Source organism: Echiichthys vipera, assembly GCF_963691815.1.
Source record: "Echiichthys vipera genome assembly, chromosome: X".
Lineage (NCBI taxonomy): Eukaryota > Metazoa > Chordata > Actinopteri > Perciformes > Trachinidae > Echiichthys > Echiichthys vipera.
This window is the reverse complement of record NC_139825.1, coordinates 12,073,492-12,095,195: the sequence shown is the minus strand read 5'-3', so window position 1 is coordinate 12,095,195 and position 21,704 is coordinate 12,073,492. Positions and strand designations below refer to the sequence as shown.

Genomic DNA, 21,704 nt, shown 5'->3' with positions numbered 1-21,704 from the left:
TAAATGAGGGCCATTCTGCTTTTCTGCTGCCGTCTTGGCCAGGTCACGCTTAGAAAAGAGGTTTTAAATCTCATGAGTTTTTTTACCTGGTTAAATAAAGGCTTTTGATTGGTTGGGTAGATTTTTTGGTAGACTTACAGGTAACATTCAGGACATTCTGGAACATTTAAGGGACCATCCGGAACATCAAGTTAATTTAACTCTAATGCAACTACTGTCATGTGATGCCAAGGGGCCCTAATATACTTTTCTCATTGACTTACATGACGAAAAAACATGTTGGTAATTCAGTGGATACATTTTTTCGAGCGTCACAACTCTCGCAAAATGACTTATGTTGATATCAGAATTTGACTCATTTGGTCTGACATTTTATAAGTCTGGAAGAGTTGCATGATCAATCATCAAATCCCCATTCAAGTTAGTTGTTGCACTAAACCGGTAGAGGGCAGCTTGGTTGGCTGTCTCTACTATATTTTTAGATGCAGCCATTCATCTTTTTTTGGGTTCATGTGCGACTGAGCAGCTTTCATAGGAATAAACAGGGCTCCGTCTCGAATGCTGTATCCAGTCCACTTAATACATCAATGGTTTTGACATAAAATGAGCAGGAAAGTCTTTGATTTGAATGTAAATTGGGCAAAACTGCATTGTTGACATTTACTGCGGATTCGCTATATAGAAACAGAAAGCAGAACAATGCAGTCTGAGAAACAGGGCACTGACAAGGAAAATACATTTTAATTTGATGGAACTTTAGTTCAATACATCAATATCTTTTTTTCTGTTCGAGAAGCTGCTTCCCTGCTTGTAGTTTTACAAAGGTTCAGTGTGGTATGATGTCAGCATGCACGCCAAAATTCAGAGCAGGTTGCAACGACCACACAGCCTAGTCACAGTAAATCACTTCTAGGAGGGTTCTGACGCTAAAAATGCTACTATTGTGTGAGCTTTGCTGTGATCAGGCATGACCAGTACAGGCTGTGATCAGTGAGGGCTTTTTGGTGGCAATTCAAACTCAGACACAGTAGGCGACCAGATCTTGATGTTTTTGTGCGTGTGTGTGTGTGTGTGTATGTGTGTATGTGTGTGTGTGTTTGTGTGTGTGTGTGTGTGTTTGTGTGTGTGATAGAGAGAGAGAGAGAGAGAGAGAGAGAGAGAGAGAGAGAGAGAGAGAGAGAGAGAGAGAGAGAGAGAGAGAGAGAGAGAGAGAGAGAGAGAGAAAGAAAGAAAGAGTGAGTATACAGCAGGGTTGGAAATTAACACCAGTCACCAGCCAAATGCTGGTAAAATATGCATGTGGCTGCAAGAGTTTCTTCACTCACCAGCCAAAAAAACCAATGGTAATCTCTTGAGTTGCTCACAGGGGCAGATGGACAACAAAGTTAATTTCCAACCCTTGTGTACAGGTCAGGTTATACTCAATAATGAGTGTCTCACGTAGAACAGTTTCCTTGGCCTTTCACGAAAATGCAATTTAAAACTCAAGTAGCCTTTTACCTGGTTTAATAAAAGAAGAAAAGGCACAGATACCACACATACAAATGAACACAGAACAAGTGAATTATGTTCAGAAGTTGCATTAAAAGTTTCTGTGAATGTTTTTTTCCTTGGAACTGGGTTGGCATTGGGACACATTGTCTAAGCAATGTATTCAAACCGACTGCACCTGCAGGAGAAGTCTACAACCTTTTTTTTAATGTATTTTAAATTTTGTTTTACGTACTATGTGTTCTGTAAGTGAGCTGTGACAAATTCCAATCAATCATCTGATATGGCAATAAAGTATTAAATCTGGAATCTTTCAGAAGAACCTCTCAAGCCTGCAGGGGGTAAGTTTTTGATGTTCAAAACAGATTATGGGCAGAAGATTCATTTAACCAGAAAATCAAAAAATATTCTGTTAAACAAAATAAAAAAGACTTGATTACTGATCATGAATTAAGAACGTTTTTTAACACTTTAAAATACTTTAAAACCAAAAGGTAGAGACAGACGTTTTGTCTTTCGCACTATACTGAGTAACCTATGCATTTCAATTATGAACGCATAATTTTAAAGTTTAACAGAACTGAAATATGACCTGTCTTCCTCTTCAATGTAAATCATTGCTTAAGGCCTTGTAACATGTCAGATCACAAATCTTTATACTGTAATTTGCATTTTGCCTTAGTCCCTATATGGTAATTTTGACAAAAAATAAATATGCTGTCAAATCTACATTTTCTTAGAAGTATGAATAACTGCATATTTCTTTATGATTCCATTACAGAATTACAGTGAGAGTTTATGTTTCTTACAAAAATACATTAAAAATGGTTGTTGCAAAATATTCAAAAATAACTGAAGATGATATTTAGGAAGTGCAAATCTGAAAGAAAGTGATGACAGTAGCGACTGTATAAAATAAAATTAACAATAAACAACTTATATTTAAATCACAATGTGTATTCTAAATTGCCCAGATTTGTTTTCTTTCTTTCAAATCCTTCAAGTTTAATTGAATGCCTTCAATATGAGCAGACTTTAATTTCACTGGACTTCAGACTTAAGTTGCAAAAAGTGAACACTTTTACTTTGCCTTCCACAGGCCATTGGGTATTGTCTTTATCACTCAGGTACCTCTTCATGAGTAGAAAGAGCTACAAATTGCATAAAGCTGGATACTAAACCATGAGACAACGCTGAAGTAAACAAGCATGTCAGTCAAAGTGTTCTTATAGACAGATCCATCATGGCTGCCCACACTTAAACACTCAGGTGTCTGAGATGGATTTTGTTCATAAGCGTGGAACCCTGTGACGTAGCATGCCGTGTGCAAAACAAGTAGTTTCATATACAAAAGATGCAAAGTAATTATTCTTCGAAGAATGAGATTCAAAGAATCTAAGACACTATTACCAAGTAAGGCTTTTTTCATCCGATTATTCAAGCGGCTGTGTTATTAATTGAAGCATGGAAAAAGGGTGAAAGCTTTCCAAAGAAAGACATCTTTCTACTAAAACTGGAGAGCGGTTTGTTTTTTTGTTTGTTTGCCTATCCTTGCATATCTGGAGAACCGTTCATCTGACGTACTTCGCACTTGGCTGGTCATGCATGTCGTCAGTGGTGGGTTATAGATACTTTATAACCTGGACTTAAATAAGCAAAGCATGCAAGTAAATACGTCTATTTTGAAATTAAAGCTGCAGTCGGCAAGTCTGGCAGATCGGGTTGACTCAGTTAAATTTCTCTCTCTCACCGAGCTCCTCCGCTCTCTCCACGAGTGCTCGTCAGTGTGCGTGCACCAGATTCCTGTGAACACGCCTGTGTCTTATCTCATTAATAAATGGCATGGAGTACACGCTACATGGAGATAGGCTGGCTAACTTACTTATAGATAGCAACTGCTAACGTCATTACGCGTATGCCTAGCTTGAGGTGTGTGACTGTGATATTGTAACATGTGAGTCAGCTCTCACCCAGCCTAGCGCTGAGTGGACAGGATGACTCGGGCGCTGCGGATTTTTGCAAAACAAACATAGTCTCGGCTTAAGTGAATATGATCAAACAAATGCTGCCAACTGCATGTTTAGATGTATTTCACTGTCTCTGATTCTGACCGCGGATGCTGGATACACTTACGTTACAACTCCACTTCCCTGGAGTCAACAAGCATGAGCTGATATCTGATAGGAGCCAGTGACACTCTGCAACTCAGATTCCCTCAGTTTGCCTATAATTACTTATACTTATAACCTTACATCGGGCAATCACACTCGGCCCAGTACAAAAACAGTGTTTCTGACCGTAGTCATGACTTGGTTATGTTATTCAGTAAGTGATTTGGGGGGCCCAGGCAAAAGCCACTTTGCTTCACTTTTAACCCTATCTCTAACTGCAACATCATATGACATCAAGAATCTACTAGACTATTAAAAAGATAGCTGTGTCACATTCAAATCTTAAAGTCAAGGAGCCAAAGTCTCAAAAATGGGTTAAACCTGATATGGTCTGCATACTTTTTATTTGTGTTTTTTTCTGTTAACTTTGACCCTAAGAACCAATAGTTGGAGGGTCTCTAGGACCTTCATGGATCACAACCTGGGTGAACAACCTGGTCAACTAGCTGCTGGAAAGGGGGCGGATATAGCAAAGCAAATCGGAACCTCGGTCTAAGCGAGGCCTTGCAGGTGCTGCATGGTAGGGATTTCAGTAGTTACCTATATTTCACTTCAAAAAAGGCAGCTTTCAAAAGCAGCATGAGTCTGAACACAACTGCACTTAAAAATACGAAAGACTTAGCTACTGGCCCCTGTACCAGCTCCTCTCGTAGAAACCTCTACCTGTAGCCCCTTCCGGAAACACATGCCCCCACCCCCCTCGTGTGACATTCCGGTGCCGTGGGGAAATTTACTGTCTGGGACATTTCCAAACCTTTTACATCTATAATAAACTTATACTTCACCAAACTGCCCAAAACCACAAAGTTTACATGATTTTCAGGAATAGATGATCAATGGGCTCCTTTACTTTTTGAATTGCATTTGCTAATCGGCTTGAATGGACTTTTCTATGAGAGGAGCTGGTACAGGGGCCAGTAGGTAAGTCTTTAAAAACACTCTTTTGATAAACTCTGGGTTCGCTAACTATGTTGTTGGTGTTTCGGTGCTTCATGTGTAGCAACTCTTCTCATGCTACTGCAGAGGATTTGTGTTATTTTGAGCAGTATTAGTGGTTAAAAAAGACGTTTTAATGCCTTCACCGTACTGTCCCGAGCTAATGAGTGTTGCCACATCCTGCTGTCAGCGACTGTTAGCGACTCTCCCGGATTTCTCCATTAATAGTTTAAACACGAAAAGAACTGTCTCAATGGATTATTTGATGTTATTGCCAAAAAAGACGATGGGATGATGACGCTGGAATTACACTTAAATGTCAGTAGTCTACTTGCAAAGTTTCATAATGATATCTATAAGTTTAAAAAAATCCCCAATTGACCTGCAAGGCCACGCTTAGACCGAGGTTCCGATTTGCTTTGCTATATCCACCCCTGTAGCTTTCCAGCAGCTAGCTGACCAGGTTGTCCACACAGGTTGGGATCCTGGAAGATCCTAGATATCATTTTAGGTGAACAATTGTTTACAACACTCCATGTCAGTATTTCAAAAAAAGGGGGATTGCCCTCTGGGTAAGTAGCCTACAATTCTACTGAGGTTCTGAGCCTGTTGATCGCCAACTAGTAGTGGAATCAACACAGATCCATTTATTTTAGTTGGATTTTTATAATTTCTTCTGTGGAATGAGTATACTGTTTGGTGAAACGAATGGCATATTGACTGAAGTCATAACTTGTGGGAATAGTTGATTGCCAGTGAAGTAAAGATGAAAGTATTGGGGAAAAGTGAGAAAACGCCCAATTGTTTTGTTGATTGTCATTGAATTGATGCAAAATCATGTAGAAGTGTGTTTTTTATTTTTCAGTGGATGTTGTCAGCACATGTGTTCTATGTATGTAAAATATTTTTTCACATTTTTCTGATAAAAAATAATGGATGCATACACCAAAATTTTTCGCGATATTTCCGGCAGAGCAGGCCCTCCAATTATTGGTTCTTAGGGTCAAATTTAACAGAAAAAAACACAAATAATACAATATGGCAGACCATGTCAGGTTCAACCCATTTTATTGAGCTTTTGAGACTTTGGCTCCCGACTATTATATTTGCATGCAGGCCTAATGCACGACTTTGAGAGAGCAGTGAAAATACCTTTCATCTTATCTATTTTTGACCTTATTTCAGCACCATGGACAGAGAGTGGAGGTCTAATTATCTTTAGTTCTTTGTTTAAACTTCACAGAAGAAAACATTCTTTGAAACGCACTGGGTATAATTCCATGAGACCAAAAGTGGAATTCATAACCCAAGTGGGAACATCATGGTCAATCTACCTAAATAACATTAGATATTCCAAATAGGGAAATGACCAAGAGATAACTAGCCTTCTGAGGCTGAGAGTGATTTAAGGGAGTTTCACCAGCTGATAAAAATACACTTAAAGTCAATATCAAAGTCAATAACGAAATGGGCCCTTACTTGCAAGGTATCTCCAAGAGAGATGTGTCTTTAAGTAGATTTTCTCTTTTGGCCTAATTGACAGTCATGAGTTAAGGGACAGTTCATCCCAAAATCTAAAATACATATTTTTCCTCTTCTTACCTGTAGTGCTATTTAGCAATCAAGATTGTTTTGGCGTGTGTTGCCTAGTGTTGGAGATATTAACCGTAGAGGTGCCTACTCTTGAATATAATGGAGCTCAATGGCACTCGGCTTGTAGTGCTCAAAGTGCCCAAAAAAAAAAAAACATTTAAAAAAAAAAGAAAACTTTTTTTTTTTAAAACAGCAATGTCTTTTTCCAGAAATCATGACCCAGTTACTCAAGATGATCCACAGACCTGGTTGTGACCAGTTTCTGATTGTGAACTACTTCCTTTATGTATCAAACTACGACCACGCTAACATTACAGCTCAGCCGAGGTGGACACGGTGATGCGGCTGACAGTTGTACTTTGGTGGAAAGAAAATATTTCTATATGAAACTGCTCACAACCAGGTCTACAAATTATCTTGAGTAGTGGGTTCTGGAAAGAAACAATGATGTTAAGTTTTTCATATTATTTTTGCGCTTTGAGCACCACAAGCCCAGTGTGATCTCGCTCCATTATAGTTGAAACAAGGCAGACATCTGTATGGTCAAACATGTCTCAAACACTGGCAACTTGCACCAAAAAAGTCTAGATTGATAAAGAGCATGACAGGTAAGAGAAAAAATATGTATTTATTGTTCAAATGACAGGCATACAAACTCATCTCCCAGCTGTAAATTCCCACCTAAACAATCAAGCAATTATTTAAGAAAATGTATGTCTTGTTTATGTCTTTATGCTTGTTAGACATCTTGCCATGCCTGGGTTTAAATATTTCACTTCCTCCCCTGGCAAATAAAATTTAAAAAATATTTTGATGCTTTGCACGCTAAAGTGAGACTGGCAGCATCGGCACTGAGCTAGCAATGACTCAGCCAGTGTATGTCCATTGACAGGGGTAGTTTGTTGTCTGGATTGATCAGGCTTTATTGGAACTGCAAGTAAGTTGTCTTGCCAAGGATGAGGGGTACTAAGCAACCTTCCTGTAAAACTACTCCATAGTAATTCGGAGGCAAAGGAAGAAAGAAAAGGAGAGTACAAGAAAGCGCTTGAAAAGAAGGGTGGGTGTGTGTAAGGGGGGGTAGTCTCAGGTGCACAATTTCTCATTCAGACATCATTAGAAGGTAATAGAGTGGAGAACAGTGCACAGCCGGAAATTGTGCTTCTGTCATACCTGCTGCTGCCCGCTGCAAATTCATTTTCATAGAGACGGAAGAAAATCAGTAGAAACACACACACACACACACACACACAAAGACAGAAAGACAGAAAGACAGAGAGAGACTGCAGTCAGAAACAAAATAAAAGTGAGATCTCAAACTTCCTTGACATGTTGAAAAAGTGGAGCTTTGCCAAAGAAGTGTAATCCATACCACTCTCTGCTTAAATATAGCAAAGGCAATTTGCCAAAGACAGAAGGGGAGACAGGCTGAGGTGAGAATTGGTTGGATTCCTTAGGTAGCACTTCATGCCTACACAGCCTCAAACATGCTAAACTGAAAGCAGTCTCCCATTCCTCCCTCCTGCCCCCTGACTGACAGCCGCAGTGCAGGTGTTGTGCACTGTCAGCATAGTGAACCGAACTTGGAAATGCTGGCGGAGGGGAGATGAGGAGAGCTGAGATGTAAGATGTAAGAGTCAAAAAAGGGAGGGGAGGAGAGAGGGCAGAGAGGGGCGAGGGAGAGTTGTGAGGAGCCGGCCCGGCTGATTTATGGGAGCAGGTCAGTGCCGAAGCACGTGTGACACTAATGCAGAAAGATGGGACAGATGTACGAGTCAGTGCTGAGTGGCAGCTTGTCATGCACCCATTCTTCAGTTCACCTCCACCCCGAGAGAAAGAAAAACAGTCAGAGAGCAAGTGTGCTCTGCAAATAGTGTAATGAGTTGTTGGACACGGATCAGTGTCCCTGTGAGAGTTCGTTGATTCAATTCTGGACAGAGGGAATATTACAAGATACTTAAAATCTTACAGGGGATGCAGACAGACATTCATTACATAAACAAATGCACACACTCACTGCTACAATATCTGTACAGTCAGTAAATTGGCTGTTTATGGATAAAATCAGGTACACTCTGAATGCATGTTTAAACTTGCCATACCCAAAAATGGTTTTCTGTTTTACTGTACCCGAGTCTGAACACAGTGTAGATGAAATGAGAGAACATTTGTACAGCATTTGTTTCAATCTGGTTTTCTTAGTCAAAGAAAAAATCTGGTAAGCCTGCCTGTTATTATAAAATGCACAACTGTTAAAAAATATGCCGGCATTAATAAAATCAATTTATCAGCTTGGAGGCGTATGATACCAATTCCTATTTGGAACCAGTTCTCAAATTGAACTGGTTCTGGGTTCCCCTCCCTATACCCACACAACAACTAACTATGAGCTCCCATTGAGCAAGTCAATAAAAGCACTTATTCACTTCACTTAAACACATTAACCTGTCGTTACTATAGAAATTGCAAAAGTTAATGCTGCAATTCACATTAATCCTGTTCAACTATCTTTGCAATTGAGTCAAGTGGAAATGAAATGTCACCTCCAAATAATTACTCAGGGTTATAAACACTCCATAGTGGATATGCAGTCTATAGGGGCATTAACTGCTTCTGCTTTATTTCATTTGGACAACTCTGTATGGTATGAAATAACATAGCATTACGAAAGCCTGAACATTTAAGTTGGATTCTTGTTAGCAATTTGTTAAAAGGGGTCAAGTATAAAAGGTATAAGCTGGTGTCTGAACTATACAAGACATAAATGAATTCAATAAAAAGCCAACTATATTGAAAATAATCTAGAGCAAACAGTTTGTGAAGATTAGATAGAATACCTCCTCAGTAAATGAGATTTTCCAATTTGTTTTGACTACTTGAGCAGCAACACAAACTTTTTCACTACAGTTAACCATAGAAAGTGTTCCGTAGGTGCCCTTCAGCTCCAGTCACACTGCACCTGATAACTTGCTAAAAGTAGAGGACTGTGGGTATTCTTGGTGGAGACCTGCAAACACCTCAGAGTACTCGGCACTATCTTCTTACAGTGCTTACATGTGTGTAACATTACTTGTTTCTGTCTTATCTGTCACTCTTTTGCTGTTTATCCACTTACATACTGATATGGAGAGACATCTGGTCGCAGTCTGGAGCCCTGTGTGCGCTTAAAGATTATGAAGACTCTTAGAAAGAGGCTAAGTCACAGATCAAAGACAGCGGTAGCTTTGGGGGTATGACACATGTGCAGTAAAATCTGGTCTGCTCTATCAGAAGCGGCGCTCCAGTTCCACGCAGTGGAGGAGCGCTTCATACCCCCAAAGCACCGCCATCTTTGATTGGTTTCCTTGCCTCTTTCCATGGCCTTGGCCTCTAGTCCTGGGTTGATTAGAAGGATAGGGACATTTATTCAGAAAACATCAAATTAAATCCCATTCCATTATATTGGTGTGGAAGCAAATAAAAACATCTAAATTTGGTTAAATATAAGCAAAACTATCTGTAAGGCCAGATGTAGTACTTGATGTAAGCAATGATTCAATTCTCTTTTTTCTGGAAGTGGGATCCTTCCATGTACCTATCCACAGTACCTTTCTTAATACACATATAACGATCAGCCCTCTGATGTCCAGACATTAAACTAAGGGCATAAGGACTCTCCTGAGCCTTCTTGGCAGCATGTCTGTTTGGATAAGACTCTCCACTCTCCATAAGACTCAAGAATTAACAAGAGATGGAGCCTAAACCAGTCAAACTGCATTACATGAATGTAAGGTTTGCCATTTGCCTTGAAGCTGGCCTGTACAGCCTCCATAAAGGAGCTCACGAGAAAAAAAAAGAGGCTGCAGGCTTACAATACTGTTCCTTCATGTATCTTGAGCTAGTGGGAAGGGAAGATGAATCAACAAACACATCTGGTTAAACTATGATATTTGAACTCTGTATCTATCTCTTGCCAGTATGGCCCATGTATATATGCCTGTGGTTGCTCCAGCAGACACAGTAAAAAGAGGATGTTAATGAACTGCTGTCACACGTAGGCTAGTGCCTTTGAGGCAGAAGTCAGGATTCTCTCCACGTACTCAGTCTGTTTGCAGTGTGGAGGCTGTGATGTGCTGCCTGACTGCAGAGAGTCGCTTGCGGCCAGACAGGAGGGGACCAACTCAGTACAGGGGGTCCCTGCTGCGGTCCCACTCCCTCACCAGCAGAGCTAAGGCTCAGCTCTGTGCGTGAGTGTGTGCGTGGTCCTGCTCTCTATGTGTGCTTCTTTGTCTGAGATGCATGCTGGCGTGTGTGCAGGTGCATTTGTCAGCAAGATAGCATGTGTGAATACATGTAACATGCACATACAGACTGTGAAAGCACAGTTGTGCCCTCAAGATTGTTACTCAGATTAGTAACAAAACAGATAAGAATAACAAGAGAAAGTCAACATATGTGTGTGTGCGATTATATGGGTGTGTTTGTGTTAGAATCAGTCTGCCCGCTGCTCTCCCCCTGCAATCTGCCACTGCTGCACCCTGGGTGTGTCAGAATGGTTTGGGCACCCACTGTGCCACCTGTCACCCCCAGCTCCGAGGTTCACTGCTGGAGCAGCCACCCGACACCGAGGCCCAGCCTCAATTAGATTGCTATCACACAACCAGGATTGGCTCTTTTTCCCAACAGGAGATTTGTCTCTTTCAGCTGACATTGTTAGCTTTTACCTCTCCACTCCAAACTCTGGCTGTCTCCAGGTATGATTTCAGCGCAGGCTCTACATTATTTAGTTTTAAATACAAATCTACTGCTTGGACATTAGTAGGGGTAGGGAATCCCCTTGTCAGTGTAGTTGCTAATGACATTATCACAAGAACTCAGCAAATAGGGTACCCCTTGAAGGGGAATTTGGGGACTCTCTTGTAAGCATGACATCTGGCTCCACCAAACATCTGAGTAAGCAGATTGGCCCCGTGGGCCTGGTGTGACAGCCGATGAGGAAGCCGGGAGATGTGAAAGAACTGATCTGCACAGCTCCGCTGCTCAAGCTGTCACTTTAGCTTGGCTTGGCACAGTTAGATTCTCTCTGGCTCTGAAGCATTAGACCCACTCTTCTGACTGCCGATGCCCTGCCGGCACCAAGCCAAGTCTTTCATGGGGGAGGTCGATCATCCCTCTCATTCTTTCTTTCTTCATCTATCTCTCCTGCTTTTAGTCTCTCTCAGCAGGGCTCTGGCTTTTCTATCGCTATCTTTCTCTTTTTGTTCTCCCCTGCCTCTTTCTTATCCTATCCCCACCAGAAGCCACAAAATGGGATCCATTATAATCTACCATTATTTGCTATTCCCAGTTCCTGTGCAGCACTCTAAGCTACTCATGTGCTCTCTCCTTGCCATCTTTGTTCTTCTCTAAGTAGGTGTTCTGTCATTCAGTAGTCACTCCACCCACTAGGATCCACTTGTTAAGGCAACCACTTAAAGATCATTTATATGACAAGGTAACTTGCTATGGATTGCATATATAACTGTTTGGATGGACTGATTAAGTATCCATCACTAGTGGTCATTTTTGCATAGCAAGTCATCTACCACTAGCCATAAATATGCATTAAAAACGAAGCACTTTAAGTAAAGCATGCTACTTTGCCTTTTGGCTTTTCAGCACCAACACTGTAGACATAAAATAATATGGCTCTTTATTCAGAAACATTCTTCACTAAGGTCCAATGTTATTTAAGACTGAAGCAAATAATTCCTCAATTAAATCTGGCAACATTTTGTGGGGAATATGTTTTATTATATCCAAGTAGTGAAGGTAATGAATTATTTGAGTCAAGTAATTACCCACTAGCAACAGACAACTATAAGGCCTGTAGGCCTGCCAATCGATGCCAGTCAGACCTGGCGATCAGTTTTGTATTACAAGCTCTGACGTTACTGGTTATTTAGCGTCCCTTTTTAATGTTTTGGTGTAATTTAAAAGCATGCTGCAGCCTCTCCGCTGCTCCTCCACACATGTACACAGAGTCAGCGAGCAAACAGCACAGCCGTTTTCTTTATATATCACGGTGGAGATGGTGTCTGTATGAAGGCTAACTGTTTAATCCCTCTGATGGTGTGAGGACAAGATTCACATCAGCAGGGAGAAGAACAGGAGGAATGACTGATACCGACTGATGTCTCTGTGATTTAAATTTTTTCTAAACTTCACTCAGTATTGTGATTGTCAGGAATATGATTTATTTTATTAACATTTTAGATTTGTTTCCAGTGAGATACTATTGAGTTTATGAGATTTATGTCAAGTGTAAATAATAAGAAAAATAGCTTCCAGGCCCTTAGCTTTCTGAAAATGTTTTATTGGAATGAACGGTCTCTAATTTGAAAAAAGTTCAGGTTGTTCTTCGGGCACAGTGATGGAAGTGCACATATGTAACCACAATGTCCTTTAAGCCGTCCCTCTCGATTAATTGTTTGGTCTATTACGTGTCAGAAAATTGTAGACAATTTTAATCAGTGTTTTCCAAAGCCAAGATGACATCCTCAAATGTCTTATTTTGACCACAACTTAATATCCAGTTTATTATTATTATGATTATTATTATTATTATTATTATTATTATTATTATTATTATTATTATTATTATTATTATTAGTATTATTATTATTATTGTCATAGAGGAGTGAATAAACTAGTGTTGCAAAATTCCTGAATATCTAAAGATGGAATTTATGGAAAATAACAGGAAATAAACTGGAAATTTTTAGGGTAATTTTTGTGTATAAAAATATATATGTATAATACATAATATACATACAGATATGCATGCAAACATTTGTGATACAACTTTTTTTCATTAAATTTTTGACTGCCTATTTCAATAGAACTTTAATGGATTCTTTCATTGAACAACAACTATATAAACACATTTTGAGTCAGTATTTGCTTACTTAATTATCATTGATTAAACATTTCTGGAAAGTTTCCGAAATGTTTCTGGAAAATTACAGGAAACTTTCCACCCCTTTGCAACCCTAAAAGAAACCAGAAAACATTCACATTCAAGAAGCTTGAATCAAAGAATTGTGACATATACCAATGAATCGATTATGAAAATAATTGCCGATTAATTTAATCAACTTAATCAACTTTTTGGATTGCTTGAGTAATCTTTGCAGCTCTAGATCAGGAGTTGGCATTACATTATGGTTGAGAATAAGCCTAGGGAATGTACTCTAAGCTGTTTGATATTATGATCCATAAACACCATTATCCTTGTTTGTGAATACATTCAAATGTGTGCCAATGGCTCTTATCTTTAAGTGGTGAATATGGCATCCTGGTTCTGCCCATGTTTGTCTAGTTATTTAAAAACCTTTTGTAGAATCACAAATGCTGTACTTCCATGTTTAGGAACTTTATCAGCTACTTACTGGAAAAAGGCCTCCAGTGTTCCTGTTTTGTTGTCTTTGCTGTTGCTGTTGAGGTAATTTTTGTTCTCATACCCAAACATGCACATTACATTTTACTTAGAGCACATCTGTATGTGAGATACTACTCACTTGTCTGGCCTGCCGGGCACCTGGAGGCGTAAGCGACATTTGTTAGCGCTCTGGATCTGTTCTTCTTTGATACGAATAAGCCTCTGAAGAGCCAGACACCAGTCCTGGGCCACAGTGGTGTTCAGGTTCTTTGATGGAAAACCACACACACAGTTAAAACTTGTTCCTCAGCTGTTGCTTACAGTAGGTCATCTAAAAGAGATACAAGAATACAGAGCAGATGGCTATACTATAGATGTACTTACGTATTGATATTCTTACATGCAAACAACCACACGTCCACTAACATAAAACTGTAGGACAGTATTTGACACTACATGGATGTGGCATTTCTATCCCCTCAAACATAATGTTAGATTTACTTCAACACCAGCATCCATCTTACAGTAAGTTCCTCATGTCAAATGGAATCAAATCAATTTTCTGAAGTTAGATGAGCTATGTGGAGGTACTGTGTCTGTTTGTGCAGTGGACAATATTATAACTGTGTGGAAAGTGAAAATCAGACATGGTTCTCATTTAGTGCAGGGAGGCAAAGGTGCCACCATCAGCATGAGAGGCTCTTTAGTGATTGCTGGAGTATACCGCCCTGTGTTATGCAGTGTATGTTAATGTGTTAGTGGCAGGCTACTGGGAAGTGTCCTGATTTGAACGCCACAAAAGAGCTTCTGTCGATTTCTTTTGTAGCATAGCAAATCTGACACTTCTATCCAGCATATCAGAGAGAACATCATATTCCCTCCATTGTGGCACCGTTGATGAGATGGAAGACTTCATGCTTTTAGAAACGGATGATTCAAGAAGGATATGTAGCTGCTCTTTGATCACATTTTAAATATCTAGAATCCTTTTGCAATTTCTTTGAGGGGAATAGCAGAAAGGAATTTCCCCAAATGGTTCTCCTTGTACCATCCAGACTTGATCTTTTAGTTTGCACTCTATGTGACTATTCAAATTAGCTGTGCATACTTCAATTCTGTCCTTGCTGCCTCTGTGATTCTTTCTCAGGGCTTAGAAGCTTTTGTAAAGTAGGCTGGACTTTACAGAATACATCCCATATATCACACAGTATATACAATTTAAAATATCAGTAAATTTCTTGAGATAACCGGCTCATAAATAATTTGTGAACGGAAAGAAGGAGGAGAGAAGAGCATGTTTGAAGGTCAGTCTTAGGGTGTGTTTTTTTAAGTGGCCAATTTGAACTAAGCTTTTAGTGAAACCCCTAAGAGAATTGGGCTTGACTGTGTACTGGTTTGATAAATATAACAAACTGTGGCTTCAGTGGTTTGGCCTGTAGAATCAGTTGGAGTGAAAACCAATGTCAATAATAAAGAAACACCTACCTGATACATCCCCTGCAGCGTGCCCACAAGAAGGGTGACCTCCTCCACAACAGAAAGGTCATGCTGCAGTTCCTGCAGCTCCTGGTAAAGCCTTGGAGGGCCGAGGATCGCTTTACCTAACAAATGGGCAACATACAAAACCTAAGAGTGATGTCCCCAACATATTCATATGCATATGTAAAAGAAAAAGTACATTTAGAGTCAAAAAATTGTGAAAAAAATTGCCAGTCAGTCCAAAAACCCAGTAACCTGACTAATTGATTCACATGATTAGCATTTGCTCAGCATATCTATCTGGGAACTCTCGTTTGGAAATAGGGGCAAAAATACTGGTTGATGGCTGGATAAACCATCTATCTATCAGGCCAAATCAAACAATCAGATCAACAAGTGGAACACTAACAAAATGTCGAGGCAAAGCTCAAAAAGTAAACAACAGGTCGATATTTGCTGTTTGTGTAACGCAAATTTATGGATAAAGGGCACAATATCAGCTGCCCGTTCCATAGGAATCAAGAGAAAAAAGCATTAGCAAGCGGTTAACAGAATTAGGGCTACCGCTGTCTGAAAATGTTTCTAGATCAGGGGTCCGTTTCACAAAGCAGGTTCAAAAAGTCTAACCCTGAACTCTGAGTTGATCTACTCTGAGATAGGAAACTCTGAGTTTTCGGTTCCAGAACAGCAGATTTGCGTTAGGTTGATCAACTCAGAGTAGTTTGACCTAGAGTTAAGCGCGTGCACCACAAGTAAAAAGACAGCATCAATGGAGCCCTGATTCGACTAGTCACCATGGCAACGGGGAAGCGGAGGGCTACGCTACAACTGGAATTGGAAATATTAATGCGCTCATACAGAGAGTTTGAGCATGTTTACACCGCTGCAGCAGCAAAAGAGAGGGAGACGGTGCGGGAGAACATTGCTGCTCGGGTCAGTGCGTAAATTTAAATGTAGTCCTTTGCAATCACAATAATATCACAGGGGGAACTGCTTGGGTGGTAGCCTATTAGTTTATTTCATTTAGGTGCAGTCCCACGGGGGAGAAGCGCACTTGGCAGCAGCTTAAGATGAAACATAAAAACATTGTTCAAACAGGTAAAACATCGGCACAATCTCATGGTGACGCCTCATTTTGAGCATGTTTTACATGGTAAAGTAAATATAACTGTAAGTGGCTGTTTTATATGTTGCAAAAAAAAAAAATATATATATATATATATGTGATATAAGAGCATTACTGGTTGTTAATGTTCGAAATGTAAGGAGGGATGAGATGGACTGTGACATGAAACGGTGTTTCCCTGCCGTGAAATGGACCCCCTCGCATTATAGGTGATATTCTGGATCAGAAGGCTGTTGTTTCCACCAATAGGAGTAGTTTATATACCAGTAACCACATTAAAAGCACACACTTTTGAACCTATGAATTGCAAGAAAAGCTGGGATTATATTTAGGAAACACTAAGTCAAATACATTCAACTTGCTCAAAAGATCCATTTCATTCATTTTATAATTATGGCTGCAGTATATTAAGGACGTCTATGCGCGGTCTGATAATCATCTCCCGACGAATACTTAATTCTCTTTGCGGTAATGCGTCACCTTCATCCACGGGATCGTTATCAAAAGGACATGCCATGGTAGTGGAAATATTCACCACCTAATATAACTTCTAATGTCTGATTTTTGCAAGAATTTCTGAAAAAAGAGACGGAACTATACTACGCCAAAACTCGCCCGCTGACTGAATGAATGAGGAAATCAAACACCGTGTGTGGCTGAAAGAGGGAGGAGACAGAGAGAAACTCAAGGTTTTCTGAGAAAAACCTGGTCCCGACCAGGTTAGTTTCAGAGAGCATGTTACCATGGTAACTGACCGAGAGGTTAAGTTACCTCTCTTTGTGAAACAGGCTAGAGTTACCCCTCTCTCTCTGGTTTGAGTTACCTCCCTTTGTGAAACGAGAAACTCAGAGTTTCCCTCATTTCAGGGTTAACAGACTCAGAGTTTTCAATAAACCTGCTTTGTGAAACAGGCCCCAGGTCGGATTTGCATGAGTTGTGTCACAATTTAAACCCGCAACAAAACCAACGCTGATTGGATGTTTGCTTGGCAAACGGCTCCAAATTGTTCCAGCACACATTGCCAGACTGATCTGCAAGTAAAATCCAATTGAGCTTGTGATATCAAGATGTTCTTGTGATGCTATAACCCAGAGGAAGTCGATACAGAGTGATAACATGTCAAATAATTCTCATTTTTGATAAGCTGGATACAGTGGATGTTTGACGACTATATAAACAAAGTGATAATAATAATAATAATAATAATAATAATAATAATAATAATAATAATGATAATACATCAAATTTATGTAGCGCTTTTCCAGATGCTGAAAGACACTTTCACAATAGAAACTATATCAAACAAAACAAAAGAAAAAGTTAAATGGTGTTGCAGATATGGCTGGGAGGGGCATAAGGGGCGGCTTCAGCAAAGGCTCTGACGCCCCAGGTCCAGAGCTTAGTGCTGATGGTTTGGAGGAGGTTGGCATCAGTCAACATGACAGGTAAGGTTGGAGAGGGTCAGAGAGGTAGAGAGGGGCCAGGTTATTGAGGGCTCTGAATCAATCCAGTATTTGATGGGGAGCCAGTGGAGGTGAAGGAGAGCAGAATTAACATAATTAAAATGAATGTTTTGCCCAAATTCCTGTACATATTTAAGTGCATTTCCCTATACCTTTATAGATTTTTTTTTCATGTCAGTGGACAATTTGATGTCAGGATTTATATGGAACAAGAAAAAACCCAGAATACGGAAAAGGATCTTACAACAGCATCGTAAACATGGAGGATTATCTCTCTCTAACTTTACTACTATTGGGCTGCCAACATTAGGTCTGTGCTGTTTTGGAAAGACCCTTCATTTGGTGACATTACCCCTGAGTGGTTACGAATGGAAAACTCTCACTTCTATGCTCAAAACTTAGTCTTTTGAATTCCATATGTAAATTCACCTCAAATCCAATTGTGAAACACTCTTTTAGAATTAAGCCTGTGAATGTTCTCATTCGTCCAGGTCATCGTTATCCTCAAAGCAATTTCAGTCAAAAACAACTGGACTGGTTGTTTGTCTTTTAGAATTCTGACACAGTTCAGAAGAAGTGTTTCTCTCTACCCACGTGTGCTCCTACAACAAAAAACCACCAGTTCATACCATCAATTATAGACGGTGCTTTTCATGAATGGCTGATAGAGGAGTTGCCACTATAGAGAAATTATTGATAATATTTTTGCATCTTTTGATGCTAAAGCTTAAGTTTTACATCCCAAACTCTAATCTTTTTGCAGCTCCATAGTTTCATATCAACATATTTTACCCACTTCCCATCCCAACCACCCAACGTCCTCCTAAATTCCATTATGAAGCTTAATTCAGGTTCCAAAGGGAATGTTGGGAACATATACTCCACCTAAATACATATATTTTGGAAGCTTTGACATCATTAAAGACTCAATGGGAGGGTGATTTGGGGTTTGAACTTCCTGAGGAGATTTGGGAAAGAGTTTTAGATAGAATACATTCTTCTTTATTCTGCTTACGGCACACAGTTATCCAGTTTAAGGTAATGCATCACCTTCATTGGTCTAAAGTTAGAGTAGCAAAGTTCGCACCTAGCATCGATCCCATTTGTCATCGTCATATGTTCTAGTTTTGTTCAAACCCAGCCGTATTTGGAATAACTCCACAAGACACTCACCTTAATCGCCAGGCAAAGTATATGAATATCTTTATTTGCATCTCTTATAGCTAGGCAATTAATACTTTTTAAGTGGAAGGAGAAACTTCCCCCAACCTTTAAGATGTGGATCGATGACCTTCTACACCATTTGGTACTAGAGAAGATGTGTTACTCTACAAGAGGGTGTATTAAAAAAAATCATGCCACATGGAAACCTTTTCTAAGTTATATAGAGAAATAAGCTGTCACTAATATTGGTGTTCTATATGACTGATCCTGTATTATGCATAATTTGAAACCCATAAGAACCACTCTTATTCACTTGCTAATTTTATTTTATTTACTTGTTTACCATGCTGTTTTGTTTTAATTAATTATTATTTTTCTTATTATTATTCTGTCATATATATTTATTTATATAAAATATGTATGATATGTGCGTGATACATGTAATACAAGTGGTTGCATACAAACTCAATCTATTACTAGATCGTCGAATGGTACAGTAATATGGTTGCAGGGATGGGGCTCAGTTGGATCGGGTGTTTATGTTTGTATTTATATTATTTCTGATCATCAATGCCTTTGAATACTATAAATAAAAAGACCTGGAGAAAAAAAAGATGTGATTTCAACAATATATACAATAAGCATAATATATGGTACTATATGGACCAACTATCCTAATGTAGGCATGCAATATACACAATAGTTCTAGGTTAAAAGTGTTCTACACACCAACAGACAACAATGACATTGTCTCTGAGAACTGCAGAAAGAAAAGTTGCTTTCACTGAAACTCCAGTGGCACTAATAAAAGAGGTTCGATGTGCAGATGGATCGATCTTCATTATTTGTTGAACTACAGAGAATGAATTTATAAGTAAAAAAAATCAGGAAAAGAAACTGTTATTTGGAGCTATGATGCCCTTTTTGCTGGCCAAAAGGAATGCAGGTGTCTCATTAGACGTAAAATTCAGCATCGATTTGAGGCCCACTGCCTTCAAAGTCTCTCTCTCCTACTGCTGCGAATCGATAGCTGTGCCTCCTCCGGTCTACCATTCTCCATCCTAGCTCCCCTGGCCCACATATTCCCAGCAGCAGGTTCCATGAGAACTGCCTAATTAAATTCTGCAGGTAGATTTTTCTCCAGAGCTGTCCTGCACTGTCATCGTGGCACTGCCACATAATAAAGTAGCAGAAGAGCTGAGCCGGTAGGCGGTCTTAGTGAGGCATGCTCCTCCGCAGGGACCTGCCGTCTTTTGTCTTTGTATGTGCATAAATGGAGTGAGAGAAAAGCTGTAAGAGAGAGTGTAAAAAGGAGAGCGGCGGGCTTGTATTGTTCATTTAAAGAGCTCTGTCGTAGCTTTTGGGGTTTAATGGGATCTTTGTCACAGGCCAGCTGTGACATCTGTCATCTGTGCAAGTAAATCAATAGGTGAGACATTTGAATATAAAAGGGTGTGCTGCGAGCTGCAAGAACAATGTGTTCCTGTCTTCCCCAAAGGGATTGCCTGGACCCTCGAACAGGTTCGTTGATTCCTCTGGGGCCTGCTGTTGGCTATGGCCCGAGAGGTGAATGTGCTGAGTTGTAATCCAGCGTAATCCCGTTGGTAAGGCAGGATATGGTTTTCACACTCAGACATGGCTATCCACATCGGCCGCCAGGCACGTATCTCACTGGTGTGGAAGACTGGAGCCCAGAGTTGTCCATCCCAGCTTTCTCTGGAATAAGTCAGCAATCTAGCACTCAGCTGCTGTGCCAGTGATGCGAGCCAGTGGATTTAAAGACAATGCAGCTTCCACACCTGCATCAAAACCCTTGTCTGATCCACAGCCAAAGCCCACTGGTACACTTCTGACAAAACTGCACTCCTGACAGCAGGTCAAAAGAGAAGCAGCAATAAGGGAGGTGTAATGGGGTCAGAAAGTAAGAAAGCGTGACAGTAAACAACTGGCGGTGATAACAGACAGGGACACCAATAGACAGAAGGGAAGAGCAAGAAAGATGGGCCTGGATTTCCCTAAAGGCCAGCTTTCTTGAATAAAGACGGCACTAGGGCCTGCAGAAGATGAAAAATTGCTCCATTTTGAGCCATGCTGAGGCATCAGACTAGACGTCCCACTGAATGACATCATGGGATGTAACGAGTGAGAAAGTGTCCCACAATTGTTCAGGGAGGTTTCTGCATAGACATGATTAAGGTAACTGCGCTGAGTTGAGAAGGTGAAAAAGAAGAAGAAAGAAGGTCAGAGTCAGAATTCAGCACCCTGTGTGGGGCAAATTATTTGCAGAGTTAGGTGAAGGTAATGGAAGAGAGACAGCTGCATTGGGAGCTAACCTTAAACGATCCCAAAACCAAAGCAAAGTTGTGAGTATATGGATAGGATATACTACCTGAGTAAAACTAATCCAGTGAGAATCTGAACCAGCTCTCAAAACAGTAGCTGCTTGCTGAGCACGACATGGGTAGCTCTGAAGAAGGCACCATAAATATTTAAGCTATGGAGCTGCAACTTTAAAAAGCCTGTACCATTACATCCTGATAAGGCTTTGTATCTCCCTTTTCCCATGGCACATTTATCAGGCATCATCAAGCTCTGTATACACCAGGGTTTAGTGGGGGGTGGTGGTAGAACTAGTGCTTCAACCACCAATTCCTATCTACTGCTACTGGCTCTCTAATTGGGTTTAGAAAGGGAGGGAATAATCTCTGCAGATTGATGACTCCACTCTAGATGTGTTTGTGGTCTATCAGAGAGTGAAATGAGACTGTGGGGATGCTGCGGCAGGGGGCTTTCTACCCCCATATCTCTCCCGAAGATAAAACACCCAAGGCAGATTGGAACAAGTGACCATCATCACTATCCTCCTCACAAACACATCCTCAATC

At 40.2% G+C, this 21,704-nt stretch overlaps 1 protein-coding gene across 3 annotated transcripts in view; it reads right to left on the bottom strand.

The window, feature by feature from the left end:
- The window catches only part of arhgef10la (Rho guanine nucleotide exchange factor (GEF) 10-like a), a 148,124-nt gene that overhangs the window by 74,597 nt on the left and 51,823 nt on the right, over positions 1-21,704 (bottom strand). For all 3 annotated transcript variants that reach the window (XM_083939748.1, XM_083939749.1, XM_083939750.1), the window contains 2 exons: positions 15,073-15,188; positions 13,727-13,854 (listed from right to left, as the gene is read on the bottom strand). In XM_083939748.1, the coding sequence (XP_083795874.1) occupies positions 13,727-13,854; positions 15,073-15,188 (244 nt within the window). The remainder of the gene's footprint in view (positions 1-13,726; positions 13,855-15,072; positions 15,189-21,704) is intronic.